Below are 19,293 nucleotides of genomic sequence, written 5' to 3' on the forward strand. Positions count from 1 at the left end.
ATTTATTTATTTTTGTATTATCATGTAAAGATAATTTATAAAGTGATTAGAAATTATCATAAATATAAATATGACTTTTAAAATAATTATTACTAAAATAAATAATTTTACTGTACATGACAATCTCTAATTGAATAATACACTCAATGTTTTTAAATTAAATCTCTAATCTATTTTATTTATTTTTACTCAATTTAGTCATGTAACTTTATCTCTAAAAAATTAGTTTTGTATTAAAATTTTCCCATATGCTATATTGTAAAAAATTAAATTTTTTGCATGTTTTTGGCCTCTCTTAAGTTGAAGTTCTTTCTTTATTCCCGATGGCAGTCACTTGAAGAGATTTTGACCCTCACATAAAAAACTAATATAATTAAAAACGATAAACTAGTATGAAGAGAACATACTTAAAAAGGTGGGAGTAGGATGGTATACATGAGTTTGAGGTGATATATTGGTGATCAATAACACCTCATGTGTAAATGATTCATGTTACATCAGTGTCATTTCCACATAAGGCTCATGTTTGTGTTAGAAAGACACTCAAGTGGTTCAGGACAGAGATGTTAAGGTGAAAACTGACTATACTTACAATTTGGAGTTATAATGTCGGTATTGAGGCTAGAAGTTGGGCAATAGCCAAATTGAGACTGGGTATGGACATGTGTGGGCAATGTTTGAAGCAATACCAAATAAAAGATAGGCTTAATCACATATTTGGTCTCTATACTTACACCATTTTTATATTTTGATCCCTATACCTAGAAACTAGATGTTTTAATCCCTAGATATACACTTTAAATTCCATTTTGGTCTTTACTATCAAGTGTGTCTTACCACCCTTAAGAAAAAACTTACACAATTTTTTTGGTGGTTGTTAAACCACAACAAATTGTCACTTTAAAAATTGCCTGAAAATTAACAGAATTAAGAAACACTTAATGGCAGAAACTAAAACGGAATAAAATGTGTATAATATATAGGAACTAAAACATCTAGTATTAGCTTTAAGGTGTAGGACTAAAACGTAAAAATAATGTAAGTATAGGGAGTAAACGAGTAACCCAACCTAAAAGTAAGACTAAAACATATATATTCATATGGATATGGTGTGAAAAAATTGTGCGGGACTAGTTGGAATGCAACCCTTGCTTGTATGTGCATGGGAGAAGGACCAGCACTTATCTGCTAATGTCATAACATCGCTTTTGCAAGCTTCATGATCATAGAAGTCTTTTTGGCCAAACTTAAAATCATGAGGTGAAATCAGAATAGCATAAATATCTTTTACAGTCTGACACTCCCGTGACAACTGATTGCCCAATAAAAAGAAAGAAACAAAATATGTATTAATTTCAGTATTTTCCTCTGACGACAATTTGCATGTTACATAAAAAAACAGAACGTTCAGTATCGGTTACACAAAATTGTCATTCGCCATTCTCGATCGCATGCTTTTTTCATAGAGTCAACGAAGTACCATAATTTCGAGGAAGTTTTGGACAAACAAAAACGTTCGTACGCTCCACTTTGCATAAACTTTATATAGAAATTATGATAAGCAATCTGAAAATGACATTTTTTTTCTTTGCATAGTTTTTGCAATTGATGGATACTGGATATCATAATTTAACCGAAGAATTTGCAGTAAACATTAGTGAAATAAGCTTATAGATTTATCCATTATGATTACGAACATTGCTAGTTTAGACAAAGCATGAATGATTACAACTAGTTACAACTACAATACACCATCCAAGAAAGGAGATATAAAGAAGGAAAAGATCACGGGTTGATCCCTCCTGCTAACATTTAACATTTATTGATAAAAAAAATCCAGGAAAGAAATTAACGAGGAATGAGTTCATAATACAAACAATATATGAAGCAAAGTGTATGATCTAAGGCAAAGAGTTGGTGTAGATGTAGTCTTCATTCTCCAAAACTGTATCTTCCAACCCACCATTTCCTTCCCTGTACTCAAAGCCTTGTTTTTCACAGCCACCTGATCTTCTCTGCATAACACAATAAACCCCAGTTATTACGCTATAAACATTGAACCATATAAACTCGTTTGGTTTCTTATTTTGAGAAAAAATGCACAAGCTTAATATCACATTCGGAGATTAAAAACACCCAAATAGAAATACCAATTCAAAACTCACGACACTCTCAGAACCAACAACTCGTTCGTTGGTAACTGCTTGCCCTTGAACAGTAGTGAAGATGAAAACCAGGAAGAGAAGCAATGTTGGTTTGGAGAGTCTCATTTTATTGGCAAGAAACTTTGGGACCTTTAAGGGGTTAATTAAAGTATGATTATGGATGTGAATGATGTTCAATTCACCTAACAAACTAGTATAAAATATTAGCTACCTCCTATCACCATGTACGGATACTTCAGTATTAGCTGGCTCCTACCTTTTTAATAATTTTTTTAAGAGATTAAAGACCAATCACAATAAAATGATGATAAACTAATGTTTATATAAACTATATAAAAAAATAAAGAAATTGAACAAAGAGCCAGTTTGTTTAAGATTAAAAAAGAAGAGATTTTGAGATATAATAATCTAGTGATTATTTTTAAGAGATTTTTTTATATAAAAAGGAATCTAATTTATGTTTGTTTACAATAATAAAAATCATTTTTTAACAGAAACAGCTAATTTTATGATTTTTTTTAAAAAAATCTGATTTTAATCAGATCTAAGATTCTTTTCAACTTATAATTATTTTAAAAAATTGAAACAAACATCTAAAAACTAAAATAAGTATTAAAAAAATAAAAGAAGTGATTTTTTTTATAAAGGAAGCTGTAACAAACAGACTCTAAATTGATAAAATATAATAAATTTCTAGTTATAATTATATTTTACTTAATAAATACTGTTGAACCTATATTTTATTTCTAAAAAAAATAATATTTATATAATTATATGTATATATATTACATCGTATGTATCGCGTTGTCGTATTCGACGTTCGTATCCGTGTAAATAGTCAGCTAGTAACGTCCATTGTATAACAGAATAAGGTGTCCTATGTTGATATTTGTGTAGTTTAGTTTAGGGTATTTGTAACTTGTAAGTATAAAAATATTTCTTCAGCATAAACTCGACCCTCAAAGAGTTGGGTTGGCCAATCTTGATGTTTTTTCACTTTAAAATATTTCTTTCTTAATTATATAATCAGTTTCTTAATTATAATTAAAAATTAAATTAGATTCCTTAGTTATTAAAAAATTTAATCATATCTTAAATCATTAAAAACATTACAATTATATATTTTTTATTTCAATTGGAGCGGACGGTGTTAAGTTACAAGTTCTAGCAATTTATTTTATGAATAGAGGTGATTTTTTAATCATCACTATATTTAATTTTAAATTAAAAAATATAATCAAATAAAAGAAACTTACGAAAACAATTTTAAAAAGGGACGGTTTATGGCCGCTACTTTATTTATTATTATTTTAAGATTAAATTACCATTTGATCTAACTTTTTTTTATATTTTAATTCTCTTTTAGTCTTTATAATTTAAAAGTGTTTTTTTTAATTTTTATAATTTATATTTTAATTTTCTTTTAGTTCCTATAATTTAAAAATGATATTTTTAATTCTTATAATTTGTATTTTAATTATCTTTTAATCCTTATTAAAAAAATATAAAAATAATTATCTACAAATTAGTTATAAATTATAAATTATTTTTTTATTACAAATTATCTTATGAATTACTTCATAATATTTTTGTAATTAATTATAATTGATAATATTACTCATATTTTAAAGATAAAAATTAAAATATAAAATATAAAAACTAAAATATTATTTTTAAATTATAAAAATTAAAAGAGAACTAAAATAAAAAATTTAAAAAATTACTTTTAAAATTATAGGAATTAAAATATAAACTATAAAAATTATTTTACAGAAACTAAAAAATGTAAAAATTGTGAAATTATCCTGACGAACTAGGTAATTTAACCTTATTTTAAAATTAAAAAATCTTGAAGGCTTCGATGGAGAGAATGCGGGTGATGATGGAAGTTTTGACGATGCAGCATTAGAGGTTCAGATCGGAAAAGAAAGTAGGCATCTCAGTGAACTGCAACAGAACACCGCGTCGCAAAGAACCACCCCTCCTCCCTCTTAACCTTTGCCACCATTGCCGGCGGTGTTCTGTACAATTGGGTCGCGACTGAAGACGGTGAAGCACACGACAATATTGGGATGCCGAGTGTAGGTGTTTGGAAAGGGTGACGTGTACGACGGAAAGTTAACATGGTCAGCTTCTATTGCATGAAAATGATATAATTATAGTGTTTTCAATTATAGAGAACTTAAATAAAATTTTTAATAATTGAGAAATTTAATTCAACTTTTAATCATAATTAAGAAATTAATGTAATTAATCCTTTTTTTTTAAAAGCAACCAAATAGAGAGGAAGAAGACATGGGTTGGATGGCAATTAAGAAATATAATAAAGTAATTTTGAGAATTTAAAAGTTTTAATAATATAATTATAGTGTTTCTTAATCATCGTGAAATGATAAAACCAAAATTTATATGATAGAAAGTCAAAATCTGTGTAGTAAAATTGTTAAATAAATTTTTTATATATATTACAGATCATCCTTAACATAGAAATTTATTCTTGATGTTCGAGTTTGTAGGAACCGTGGAAGGAAATTTAAACTTTTTTTAAGGAATTAAGGAAATTTAAACTGTTTTTTAATTTATAAAAATGATATATAAAGAAATTAAGGAAAATATAAGTATGTTTTTTTTAATTAAGGCAGTGTTTCATCCTCTCTTTTTTATCAATAGAAAATGAATTTTTTTTACGAGAGATTATTCTTACAGGAATTGGACATAAGTCCTAGAAGATACAATAATTAACACTTTTTAACGAACTAAACTAGATCTTGTTGTTAGATGATTTTTTTTATATTTTTCTTTTCCTTAAAAAGAGAAGCTAGTCAAACACATTTGGAGAAAAATTATTAAAAATTAAAAAGTTTTAACTTTTCTTTAAAAAAAAAGTATAAAGGTAACATAATTTTTATGCTTGGGAAGATTAGTTTGGTGTGACTTATGAAGATATCTTAGTTTCTAAAAAAAAACACAAATTGTAAAAAAAAAAACTAAAGAATATAAAACACATTTTACCCTTAAAAATATAATAGTAGGGATACTATTTATTTCTCTAAAAAAAAGGCATTTATTTATTAATGAAAATTTCTAAGAGCTCAAGAAAAATTAAGAAAATGTGATCAGAAATTCTAAATGGATACCCATGTGTAATTGTGTATCTTGAATTATCACTTGAAAGTAAATTCTAAATGCATTTATTTATTTAATTGATAAAGAATATACTCCTATCTTATAAAAATGTAAATTTAATTCTTATTTTCAATATGAAAATTTTGTTGGTGTGAATAATCTTTAAATAGCTTTGTAAATGCTTATTGAACCTTAAAACATGCTCTTATTTACTTAAACTTTTAATATAAAAAATACCAATGTGGGCCGATAAGTGAGTTATCACACAATGGAAGTTAAGGCCTTCATTCATATTTGAACGTCTTTGACTATTTATGCCCAATTTTTGCTGGCTGGTATATCAACATGGAACTTAAGTTTTGATCACAAACAATCACCAATTTTGCGTCAATCTAGTATTAAAAGGCTATTGACATGCAATTTGTTTAAAATTAAAATAAAATAAGAATTTGTCTAGTTAACCCAAACTAAAAATGGGATTAAACAATCCCATTTTATGTGATCCAATAGAATTAAAACCAATGTATTAAAAGTTAAATCCTTGTTTAATTTTTTTTACACAAAATTTTGAATAATAGTATATTTTTCTCATTATTTTTTTTACTAAATTTAAAATTTTATCCACTTTTCAAATTTAGATTTTTGACTTAAATATAATTTTATTCTCTCTATTTTATTCCTTTTGCAATATTGATCATTCTAATTTAAAATCGAGACATTCAATTCTTCTATTTTAAAAAATCCATAATTTTAGTTTCTCTATTTTAAAATATAAATATTTAGTCCTCATATTTTAAAAAAATTTCATTTTTGATTCCCGTATTTTATAAAATCTATAATTTTGGTTTAATCTTTAATTTTATTTATGTTTTATTTATTTATTTATTATTTTGTAATTAATTAAATTATTTTATTATGATACCTTAAATGAATATGTTAAATTTAAGTTGAATTGGATAAAAAAATAAAACAAAAAAAAAATTAAGAATTTGATAAAAATTATGAATTTTTTAAAATAGAAAAATTAAAATCATAAATTTTTTTAAATAAAAGAACTAAAATCATAGATTTTTAAAATAAAAAAAATCAAATATCTCAATTTTAAAAGGAACTCAAATTACATAAAGAACAAAATAAGGAAACCAAATTACAACAATTTTTTGTTTTTGAATATTTTCTACACCATATGTATTTTGCCGTCTGATATTGAGCATGTCGATAACAAAAACGATTTTCTCTTCTTTCATGCCTCATTGAATCATTAATGTGAGAAATAATATAATTTTATGCTGGTATTGCATCTTGGTCCATCTTTTATGGGCAAACCACATGATCAAATTATAGCCATGACCGAACGAACACCTTACAAAAACACCGACAATGATGAAAACAACCGTCGCTGGTGTCGGTTTCTTTTCAATTGGTTGGGTGCTTTATCTTTGGTTATATCTTATTTTCGTTCTCTGCCAAGTGCTAAAATAAATAATAACCATTGCTACCCAGTAAGGAGAGAAAACGTTTTTGTTTGGACTTTACCCCTTATTATTAACGTATCGCTAGGGGGTTCAGTTGTTCATGGAAGGGTTTCTGCTACTTATGCCAGGATGTTGCATTGGTGCCTTATGTATGTCATTCTTTGGTCGGTTTGCATCTGTTTTTTTGTATATATATATTCTCTCTCTGTAAACTTCTGTTTTCGTTCTCAGATTGTTACCTCTTGAAACAATTCCTTTTTTTTTTAATAAAAGTATCTTTTTTGGCCGATCAACAAAAATTACTACACTAATTGCATTGCTTTGAGTAGTCAACACTAAATCCCTACTTTGCTTTGAGTGTTGTGACGGTGATGGAAAAAGTGTATATATATTTGGAAAAAGGTATATATGCAATTAGTTTTTTTTCTTGGAGGGGGAAGAAATATTAATTAGTAAAAAATAATAAGAAGAGTATATAATTAATCAAAGATTTGTGTATAAAAAAACTTAAAAAGTGGGTCTAACACATAATATATTTGTTCTAATTTTATTGGACCACCTAAGATGAGGTTATTTAATCTATTTCTACTTGGGTCAGGTAGACCATCCCATAAAATAAGGGTATTTTGATAAAAAATTGTTCACTCATCATTTGTTCTTTACTGTAATTTTCCTTAAGAGACTGAACTAGCCATCTAGAGTTCGAGAGTCAAATGCTGTGAATGTCATTCCTTGTTAATGACAAGTTGAATCATAGGCAAAAGGTAAGTTTAATCAGAAAGAAATCATGAAGGGTTTGTCTGATTGATTTTTTTTTATTAAGATGTTTTTTTTTCTATTAAAAATATCTTTCTCATGGTTTAAACTAATTTTAACTTAAAAAAACTAATTAAGACTGTTTTATCTGATTGATTGTATCAAATTAAGGAAATTGCAAAGAGTCATCTTAATATTGTAAGTCATTCCAAGGTCGAGTTATGGTCGACGAGCGATGCATGCAACTCTTGGCAATTTAGAAGTGAGTGTTGGGCAGAGTTTAACGGAGAACAATATGATTAAGAATTATTTTCATTAAGAATTAAACTAAAGTTTTTTAATAAAATTATATAAAAATAAAAGGTAGAAAAACATAGGATAAAATAAAAAAATCATAATAAAATTTAAGAAGTCCATAAATAGTTTCAAAAGTCAAAATTATAAAATTATACAATGTAAAGGTTTGGATTGATACATTCTCACTGGACAATGAGTCGTGTGTAATTATATAATTAAGATTTATAGTTCTCATTTCTCACTCATAATATATATATATCATTTCTTGTAGTCGGATTTTTTATTTATTTGATATGTGTCTTATATATACAAGAAATGCATCAAGTGATAATTCTTTTTATGGTAAAAAATGATAACTATAAATTTGAAATATTATATTATATTTAAATGGTTAACATTAAAAGATAAATGTACATAATTTTTTTAAGTGGTTATGTGACCATTAATTAATTTTTAATCTTGACCATTTATGTATGATTTTGTGTTAATATTTATAATCATTTTTTCTCAAAACAAGAAGAATTTTCAAGTGATACACCTCCTATACATACAAAACATATCAAGTGAAATATCTTTTCATCACAATAGATGAAAATTATAAATATGGATAATTGATCATATTTGAATGATCAAGATTAAAAAATATAGGCACATAGATTTTTAAGTATTCATGTGAGATCATTAATTAAATTTTAATTTTGATCATCCATCTATGATTTTAAAATAATTAGTGTGAGCGACGATTCAAGTTATGGTAGAAATTATAGTTTGAATAAGTGATTTGAACGGTGAAATATGTGGGATAAGACAATGAAGATGATGATAATGTCGAGGTAAGAAGGCTTGAAGCACAAGTGTGTAGGACATCCAAATCCAAAGGAGGTGGGTAGCGGCAACAAAAAGAGACACCATGAAACCCTTCAAAGTAAAAGTCTCTAGGACCATTCACATGCTTTGAAACAATTAAACTTTGACATATTTTGTGAGTTTTAGTAAAGAAACTTTGTTAGTTTTCTCTTAGTTCACACTCACTATCCTCAAAATCAAGCCTAGTGTGTCTAAATATGAGCTTTAATTTGTTTGGTTAGAAATTGATAGTATTAGAAACACACACTCTAACGCACTATTTTTTATTGGTAAAAAAAATTAAAATTTTTAAAATCTATTTTTTATATTAATAAAGTTTCAATGATGATTTTTTAAATATTCTATTTATTTGATGTTAATTAAATAAATACTAATGAATAAAATTATGGAAATCATTTATGTTTATTTGAATAACAAATTAAGAAATAAAATATTTTTTATTTGATTTAACATGAATATTAATGACACATGAATGCATGATATAAAACGTTAAATGATTTTATTAGAAAAGAAAATATGATTTAGTTTCATAAAAAATGTAATTATGGAGGGGAAATTCTTTTAAAGTTTGTAGATTCATAAAACTTGAAAATATTTTTTTTATGAAGGCAATTTTTTCTCAATATTTTTATTTATTTATTTGAGACTTGAATTGAAAACCTTTTTAACTCATTATTTAGAACTACAAATGTTGATAACTAATTAATATTGTTTAATAAACTACTATCTTAAAATACTTGTACTCAAAGATATATCCCTGTCATTTTCTTTATTAAGAAAAAGTGGCAGCAATGAATAGGAGAGAGTATATTAGCAATGACTTTTAGGATCCCTTGAGGGAGAATGAGATGATTGATCATTCAAATCAATGGTAGAAGATAGAAACCCCATCCCATGTCTCATGTGACAATGGAAAATAGGAATAGGTGTTGAGGTCTAGTGTAGTGGGTGCATCATTCTATTTGCACCCTCCCACTCCTTCCCCTCTACCAGACCAGACATCCTCTTATTTTCTTACTCCTTGTCCACTCTATCCCATATCTTCTACTTAACGCCGTTTCTTTTTGTTTATTTTCTTCCCGTCAAATCTATAATTAACTTAATTGTTTGCCCTTTTAACCCTTTTTGTTTTGGCATTTTCTATAGAAAGGCATAATCCTTATAAATATTTCCAATAGTTCACTACAAATGTGATTATACGATTATACAAGGAGTGAACTTTGTGATACTGCTCATGATCTTGGCATTTTTAATATTTACATTAATATGTTTAAGTTTTTTAACTTGTATTTTTCAATAATAGTTTAAGAGTTTTAATAGAGTATTATTAATGTAATTTTTTTTATAATATTAATTTAAAATGTTTCAATATGACTTTTAAAATAAGTTTTATAAAATTCAACAAATTTATTATATATGATGTTTTTTTTATGAAGATCACATATATTTCTATGAACAATAATTATTTTTTCCTTGAGTTTTAACATAGTTACATATGTAAAATTTAAATTTAAAATTATTGGTTAACTTAAAATAGTTTCATATGATAATTTATAGTTGATTGAGAACATGTAGGATTAAAGTGATTTTTTTAAACCATATGTCATTATCTGTACAGGAACTTGGTAATTAAACTCAGTATAAAAATAATAATTATTGCTTTGTAAGTTTTGTTAATAAATAGTCCAAAGACATTCAACAATGAGTGATAAATGCTTTTTAATAAAAGAAAGTTTCTTATGATTAAAAAAAATCAAAACAGTTTGTAATGTTCTATACAATTGAAAAAATCATTTAAGTGAATTGCCTTTTAAAGAGCAATCACAGTTGCTTATATTTAAAAATAAAAATGACTAGAAAATAGATAAAGAAGGAAAGGGTTTTGGTGGATTGGCAGAAGCTGCAAGTAAGTAACTAGCCGGAGGCATGACAAGGCAGCGAAGAAGAATGATGAGAGAGAGGCGCAGAAGTAAGGCGGTTTTGTTTTATTTTACGATGTTAGTAGTGGCAGCCTGGTGATGGCGACAGAAGCAGAGAGAGTGTCTCTGACCTAGGCAGAGATAATTCATACTTAAGGGCAGAGAGACGGTGACGGCGTTAGATGCATGTGCGAATGATGGTAGTAGCACACAGCACAGCAAATTTGGGAGAAGAGAGGACCAAGGGATTGTCCTTTACAGACTGTAGTTACTCCCTCGCCCCCACCAACCAACACTCTCCACCTGACCCCTCCCATTCTCTATCCATTTATATAAAATATATTAAAACCAAACCCTACTCTCTCTCTATACCCCCTTCCTCCATCCAATGTTAATGTTGATGTTAACCTCATGCCCCTAGGGTTCCTCTTTTCTCTCTCTCTCTCTCTAGATGAATAATAATAATAATTAAGGTGTCTCTGTCTCTGTCTGTGTCTGTGTTTCTGTTTCCGACCACATTGACTCCGATGAATTCCCCACCCAAGTTGTTGTTGCTGTCTCTTCTCTTTCTCACTCTCTTCACTCTTTCTTCCTCCTCCTCCCTCCCGGAGCTCCGATCTCTCCTCGAATTCAAGAAAGGCATAACCCGAGATCCGGAGAAGCTTCTAGACTCATGGGCCCCCACCACCGTCGCCGAGTCCACCGCCACGTGTCCTTCCTCCTGGCAGGGCGTGGTCTGCGACGAGGAGTCCGGCAACGTCACTGGAATCGTCCTCGACCGCCTCAACCTCGGCGGCGAGCTCAAGTTCCACACTCTCCTCAACCTCAAGATGCTCAGAAACCTCTCGCTCTCCGGCAACGACTTCACCGGCCGCCTACCGCCGTCGCTGGGATCACTTTCGTCACTCCAGCATTTGGATCTTTCGCAGAACAAGTTCTACGGCCCCATCCCGGCGCGGATCAACGACCTTTGGGGCCTCAATTACCTCAATTTGTCCAACAACAACTTCAAGGGCGGCTTCCCCAGCGGCCTCAGCAACCTCCAGCAGCTGCGTGTTCTCGATTTGCATGCAAACCATCTCTGGGCCGAAATTGGGGACGTGCTCTCCACGCTCCGGAACGTGGAGCGCGTGGATTTGAGCCTCAACCGGTTCTTTGGCGGCCTCTCCCTCGCCGTTGAGAATGTTTCCTCCCTGGCGAACACCGTGCATTTTCTTAACCTGAGTTGCAACAACTTGAACGGTCGTTTCTTTACAAACTCCACCATTGGCCTTTTTCGTAATTTGCAGGTTTTGGACTTGAGTGATAACTCCATCACTGGGCAGCTTCCTTCTTTTGGCTCCTTGCCCGCGCTTCGTCTTCTCAGGCTTCCTCGGAATCAGTTGTTTGGTTCCGTGCCGGAGGAGCTGTTGCAGACTTCAGTGCCGCTGGAAGAATTGGATCTTAGCTTCAATGGGTTTACTGGTAACTGTTGGAGAATTGATCCCTTTTTATCTCTTTCAAGTTTTGTGCGGGCAGAATTGCCACTGTTTAAAGCTCTGGTTATGGGGAATGTGATTGTTGAAATTTTATTAATTTGATATAAAATTTAGTTACATTCTGTCCTGTTACTGCTTGAACCTAAATGGAAATCAGGAAAGGTAAAAGTTGGGTGTGTGTGTGCGCATTTGGTTGTGTATTTGTGTGCATGCACATGCAGGTTTGTAATGTTAGATATAGGGAAGGTAAAAGTTGCTTGAGTGCATTTGATTGTATGTTTCTGTGCATTCACATGCAGTGTTGTATTGTTAGAGATGGGAAAGGTTCATGCCGGAAAACCAGGGACCTTTTTGATCTTCAGAATATTGTTATGCTGCCAAAAAGTTTGCTGGCTGTGGAAGTTGTTTTAATGAAAGTTCATGGATTCTGTTTTGCGTGTGCTTGAATGGAAACCATGATGCATGCAACTAAAATCAACATGTGTTTGTGAATGGGGAGATAGAAGGGGGAGAAGGGTGGTCGGGTAGGAGATGGGGCAGAAAGAGAGAGAATAAGAGGGGAAAGGAATGGTGTTTAACTCTAATACATTTCTTCTTATGAAACATTCTTTATGGATGGTCTTCCTTATCTCCAGTCAGGCAGTATTAGTTTGGCTTCTCTGCATCTTATGATGCCTAGTATTTGGCTCATTTGTTTATCATATTTTCTAGTGCGGTGATGACCTATGGCTGTAGAATTGGTGTGTGCTAACTTTACGAATTTATATCGTTTACTCTTGGCTTTTAGTGGCTGTATTCTACGCACTATATCATTTAATGCTTCTGTTTTGCATTTTGCAATTGAATTTACTTGTTTCAAGTGAATATACCAATTTGGTTTCACAGTTGTCAAGCAATTTTTCTTGAGTCTCTTTTAATTAAGTTAATAAATGATCATTCATCATGGTTTTTTTAATGAAGAATTTGAGAGAAATAAGGCAGTAAGCTCAGTACTTTGCTAATTAATTTAACTTTCTTTGCTTATGTACAGGCTCAATCGGTGTAATCAACTCTACAACTTTAAATTTTTTGAATCTTTCATCCAATAGTTTATCAGGCTCCTTGCCAACTTCTTTGAGAAGATGTACAGTCATTGACTTGAGCAGGAATATGTTATCTGGTGACATTTCTGTTATACAGAACTGGGAAGCCCCGTTGGAGGTCATTGATCTGAGTTCAAACAAGCTGTCAGGATCCCTGCCTTCTATTTTAGGAACCTATTCAAAATTGTCTACCATTGACTTAAGTTTAAATGAACTCAAGGGATCCATTCCACGAGGTTTAGTCACTTCATCGTCAGTGACAAGACTAAATCTTTCTGGAAATCAATTTACAGGGCCACTTCTGCTTCAAGGTTCAGGAGCAAGTGAATTACTACTTATGCCTCCTTATCAACCAATGGAATATCTTGATGTATCTAATAACTCCTTAGAAGGTGTCTTGCCTTCTGAAATAGGTAGGATGGGTGGGCTCAAACTGCTGAATCTGGCAAGGAATGGCTTTTCTGGACAGCTGCCAAATGAATTGAACAAACTTTTTTATTTGGAGTACCTTGATTTGTCTAACAACAAATTTACTGGGAATATTCCTGATAAGCTTCCATCCAGCTTAACTGCATTTAATGTGTCAAATAATGATCTATCTGGTCGTGTTCCTGAAAACTTGCGGCATTTCTCTCCTTCATCCTTTCACCCTGGAAATGCAAAACTAATGTTACCAAATGATTCTCCCGAGACTTCTTCGGTGCCTGATAACATTCCAGATAAGGGTAGACATCATAGTTCAAAGGGTAATATCAGGATAGCAATTATTCTTGCCTCAGTGGGTGCTGCAATTATGATTGCTTTTGTTTTATTGGTTTATCATCGAACACAGTTAAAAGAATTTCATGGAAGAAGTGAGTTCACTGGTCAAAATACTAGAAGAGATGTCAAGTTAGGAGGACTTTCGAGGTCTTCTCTCTTCAAGTTCAATACAAACGTTCAACCCCCAACATCTTCATTGAGCTTTTCAAATGATCACCTTTTGACTTCCAATTCAAGGTCACTCTCTGGTGGACAGTCAGAGTTTATAACTGAAATTTCTGAGCATGGTTTAACTCAGGGAATGGTGGCTACTAGTTCAGTATCTGTAAATCCTAATTTGATGGATAACCCTCCCACTTCATCTGGAAGGAAGTCTTCTCCTGGTTCCCCACTGTCGTCCTCACCCCGTTTTATAGAGGCTTGTGAAAAGCCAGTGATGTTGGATGTTTACTCACCAGATCGGTTGGCTGGGGAACTGTTTTTCCTGGATTCTTCCCTAGCATTCACTGCAGAGGAATTATCTCGAGCTCCAGCTGAAGTTCTTGGCAGAAGTAGCCATGGCACTTTATACAAAGCAACTCTGGACAGTGGTCATATGTTGACTGTAAAATGGTTACGGGTGGGATTGGTCAAACATAAAAAGGAATTTGCTAGAGAAGTTAAAAGGATTGGTTCTATGAGGCATCCAAACATTGTCCCATTACTAGCATACTATTGGGGGCCTAGGGAACAAGAGAGGCTTCTTTTAGCTGACTATATACATGGGGACAACTTGGCTCTTCATCTCTATGGTAATAGTTAGCATATCTGTCAACATATCTCACTTCCATCCCCTACATTTTCAATCACGTGCCTTTTTTTTTTTTATATATATTTTTCGTTTCCTGCATTTTTTATGTCCTATGGTCATCCTATTCATTGTGCCATACCTTTTGATTGGGAACATGGTTTTCCTTTTAGAAATTAGAATTTCCTTATGGACAAAACTTGGGTGTAGTACCTTAGGTGCTTTTAGTATTGATTTCTAATCAACAAAATTGGACTTTTACCTCGGTAATCCTTGCAATAAAGGTTGCCCTTACTGGCTGGATTGATTATAGTGGTGAAACTCTAATTTTAATTAGAGAACAACATCAAGAGCACCTAAGCTTTGTTCTTTCCTTACACCTAAGCATCCAATGAAGAAATTGTAACTGCTGGGCAACTTGAAAGGAAAAAGGGGAGGGGGGTCAGATTGCTTGTATAGCTTGGAAGTTCTCTCTTCAACCTTGATGCCAAAAATAAACTGCATGATCAATCCCTGCTACTTGCTTGACACTTTTTTTTGGTTGTGGGGGGGGGGGGGGGGGGGGGTTGTAGTGAACTTGTGGTGGCCAGAATTGTGTATACAAACCATTGCATGGATTTTTTTTTATTTGAGATAAAAAGTTAAATAGCTGGATGATGTCATCTGTCCTATCTGCCGCTCAATTTTATTGGCCTTTTCCCAATAGCTGGCAGACAAAGCTCATCTTGGATAGTGTGTTTGAAACTCTTGCTGTTGTACAAGTTGCATGCCTATTTCGAGGTGCATTGTACTATTGTAGAGTTTCAGCATTCAGGGGCTGTTGTGTCTGTCTAAATGTTGGGGGTATTTTTTTGTCACAGTATCCTTAAGGTACACTTTGCCAACAGTTCACATAAAACATGTTTAAAGCTCTTGAATTCTCTAGGCCAGGAGTGTTTTGACATGATGATATGTGCTTTTTGTTAGTTGAGTGTAATATCAATGTATCTGTTTGCACAGAGAGCACACCCAGGAGGTACTCCCCATTATCATTCAGCCAGAGAATAAGAGTTGCTGTTGATGTTGCTCGATGTCTTCTATACCTTCATGATCGAGGACTTCCCCATGGAAATCTAAAGCCAACAAATATAGTGTTAGCAGGCCCTGATTTCAATGCTCGTCTTACTGACTACGGTCTGCACCGGCTGATGACGCCGGCTGGAATTGCAGAGCAGATACTAAATCTCGGAGCCCTTGGATACCGTGCTCCAGAACTTGCTACTGCATCCAAACCAGTTCCATCCTTTAAGGCTGATGTCTATGCACTTGGTGTGATCCTAATGGAATTGTTAACAAGAAAAAGTGCAGGTGATATCATTTCAGGGCAATCAGGTGCTGTTGATCTTACAGATTGGGTTAGGCTGTGCGAGCGAGAAGGAAGGGTAATGGACTGTATTGACAGAGACATTGCAGGTGGGGAAGAATCCTCCAAAGAGATGGATGAATTGCTTGCAATATCTCTCAGGTGTATTCTCCCTGTAAATGAGAGGCCTAACATCAGACAAGTTTTTGACGATCTGTGTTCAATATCGGTTTGAAATTTTTGTAAATGCGTCTGGGAATTAGTTTTTTTATTTTTGGTTCCTCGACCCATTGTCATTTTCTCATTCTTTGTGTACCCCTCTTGTCTCTCCTCCTTAATTGTTTTCTGGCCTTATTTTGGGGCTAATCATCCTATTCTTTTCTTCTATTTTTCTCTTTTATTAGAAAAAGAAAAAACAGTATTTCTTGTAAAGCGACCATCATTGATTATTCGACAGTGTTTGTGTTTTGATTTGAAACGTAGATGTCTCAGTTATTGTCTTAACCTCCAGGGAACTCTACTCATTTACGTTTCCTCGTTGAAGTCTTTGAAAAGTAAAAAGTTGTTATTAAATTAAGATCCCCTTAGTCGGATTGGATGAAAGGTGAACCAGCCATTTCTTGACTAATCTGGTTGAACAAGTTATCTGGTTTTACCAGGAAGTTTTGTCTTTATTTGATCAGGAATCATCGCATGTGGAGTTATTATGGAATTAGCCATTGAGTTGGAGTCAGGTAAAGTCGTCTGTGACAATTTTCAGGAATTGAATTTTTAACATTGCGTAAAAGTTTTCTTAGGATCATAATTTCTTTTACTGTAATCAACCACGCGTAATTCAATTTTCTTACTATCATTGTTTAAAACTGGCAGTCCAATTCAGATATTTGAATGGGATATTCTTAATTCAATTGACTATATATTGAATCGTGTACAAAATATATAATTGAGTTAAATCGTAAGAGTTTAGAAACTGAATTTATATATAGAAATGGACTTTATGATCTTTTGAATAAAATTTAAATTCAGAGTAGAATTTCTCCATCTAAATGGCTTGACATTGCTGGGCTCAAATTTAACTCCACCAAGATCACATCCCTAGAACTGGGCTTTAACCTCAACTGATTAGTTTAGTTTAGGAGACAAATATGTAAAGAGTATGTTTGTTTAAACGTTGCAACTAATTTTCACTCTTTCCAATGAATAAAATGCAGAAGTGATAAAATTGTTACTTTTGCATTTTGTGCCTTAGAATGATACAAAGTCCGTTGAAAATGTCTAAACAAACATGCTCTAAGTCCTTGGCATCATTGTCTAGTCCCTTCAGGCTTCCCTCTCTACCTTGCTAGATCAATTCAACGATGCCTAGTACACTACTGGTGCGGCTCACATGTGGTGAGACCGTCACACTGATACAATTTCTAACAATGAAAGTGGTCCAATTAGTCAAAAACAATTCACAGAATAAGTCCAATAGCTTTAGCTAAACTAGCTATTACAAATTGTCTTGTAGTAAGCTATTTGGTCCATGTATAATGTATTATTCTGGTATGTTCTGTCTATTTTGGGGACTTACATTCAGGTCAGGGATAGAGGCATAGAGCATAGGTCCATTTTTTTTTAGGGGATTTGATAGAGCATAGGTCATGAAGAGGGTAAATTATACAAGAGGAGCCGTATTTATTCTATTTTCTATATTGTATACTTCTAATTGAAGAAATCAGGCTGCTAAACTTACAAACTGTGCAAGTCACACATGATTAAAACCATATTTTATTAGTTAAGTTGTACTTCCAACACATAATTTTGAAAATAAAAAATAAAACTGTATGTACATACATATTATATCTCTTTGCATTATTGACCACAAATGATTAAAAGATAACAAAAAAGAAAACTACTGGAATCAAATAGTATAATCTTCATTTCTATTTCGTCCAAGATGTTTTGTTTGGGCCAAAAAGCACCAAGGCCCATTTCGTTTTGATATTATAGTCATATCAAAATTAAACATGCTTAGAGTAACCAATCCGCTATTTATCTAGCTTCCAGACTTCAAGTTGTATAATGACTAATATGAAACTCGCGTCATGCATGGTCATACATTCCACTTCTTTTTTCAGAGAAAGAAACTTATAACATTTCATTCAAAATAAGAGCAGAAATATAATAAGAAATATGATAAAAGATATGAGAGTTAGTATATAAAATTGACTTCCTAGCTAATGTATGGGTGATAAAATTGACTTGTCTCTTAATCAAACTCAACTAAGTTTGGGAAAAGAGAAAGTGAATGATTACATTTATTCAAAAGAACTTGTAAATCGGAATGGCCATAAGCTGAATGTTGGAAACCATCAGCTACTATTTTGCAATCAATTTCAAACACTATGTTGCTGAGAGTGGAATCCTTTAACCAATTTAGAGCTTGTAGAAGGCCCGAAGCCTCTGCCTCTGCCGGTTCTGGTATGCCATGCTGCCAAGAAGATTTAGCTTTTTGGTCCACTTGATGATGTATATTTTTGGTCCGATAAATTTTTATTATTTTTTATTCATAATAATATTTTTTTAACTTTTTGTGTGCTATTAAATTTTTTATTTTGTTTTTAGTCCCGAAATTTGTTTAGATAATGCTTTTGAAAGTGAAATATAGTGATTTGATAGGGCTTTAGAGATCAAAAATAATTTTTTATTAGGATTTTTTAAAAAAAATTTATGTGTAAAAACAAAACTAAAAAATTTATCGAAGATAAAAATATGTTTAAGTACATATTTTTATGGTTTTAATTAAATATAAAGGTAAGAAAAGTAGTTTACTGTTGTTTTATCCTTTCTCTTTATTTTGATGGTTATCATTTTAATCATATTCTTCTTTATTGATAATCATTTTGTAGCCTCATTTTAGAGATATGAGCCTATCTGACAATGAGTACAACATCGGGGATTTAAAGAATAGGGTTGAAAGTAATGAGGACTCTTTTCCTAAGTTCAAGGGTTTTTACCTTCAATGCCAAAGCATATGCTAAACTATAAGTGGGGAGTAGTTGGGAACTTTGTTTCAAAAGAACTTTAATTTAGACACGCCATTCCAACCTATGTAGTGCATTAAGGCATGGACTTGAAGTTAAAAAAAATGTGTAAATTATCTGAAAATATAAGTGGGGTTGAATTGTATTTTTTTTTCAAATATTTTCTTAATGTCACAATCCGGATTTATGTTTAATTCAATCTTACAAAATC

At 31.8% G+C, this 19,293-nt stretch overlaps 1 protein-coding gene across 1 annotated transcript; it reads left to right on the plus strand.

The window, feature by feature from the left end:
* Positions 1-10,565: 10,565 nt before the first annotated feature.
* On the plus strand, positions 10,566-16,560 carry LOC114410154 (probable inactive receptor kinase At5g10020). Its single transcript, XM_028373961.1, has 3 exons — positions 10,566-12,069; positions 13,114-14,718; positions 15,714-16,560. The coding sequence occupies exons 1-3, from the start codon at positions 11,133-11,135 to the stop codon at positions 16,289-16,291; spliced, it is 3,120 nt and encodes a 1,039-aa protein (XP_028229762.1). The 5' UTR covers positions 10,566-11,132; the 3' UTR covers positions 16,292-16,560.
* Positions 16,561-19,293: the final 2,733 nt, after the last annotated feature.

The sequence above is a fragment of the Glycine soja genome, chromosome 4 (genome assembly GCF_004193775.1).
Source record: "Glycine soja cultivar W05 chromosome 4, ASM419377v2, whole genome shotgun sequence".
NCBI classification, from domain to species: domain Eukaryota; kingdom Viridiplantae; phylum Streptophyta; class Magnoliopsida; order Fabales; family Fabaceae; genus Glycine; species Glycine soja.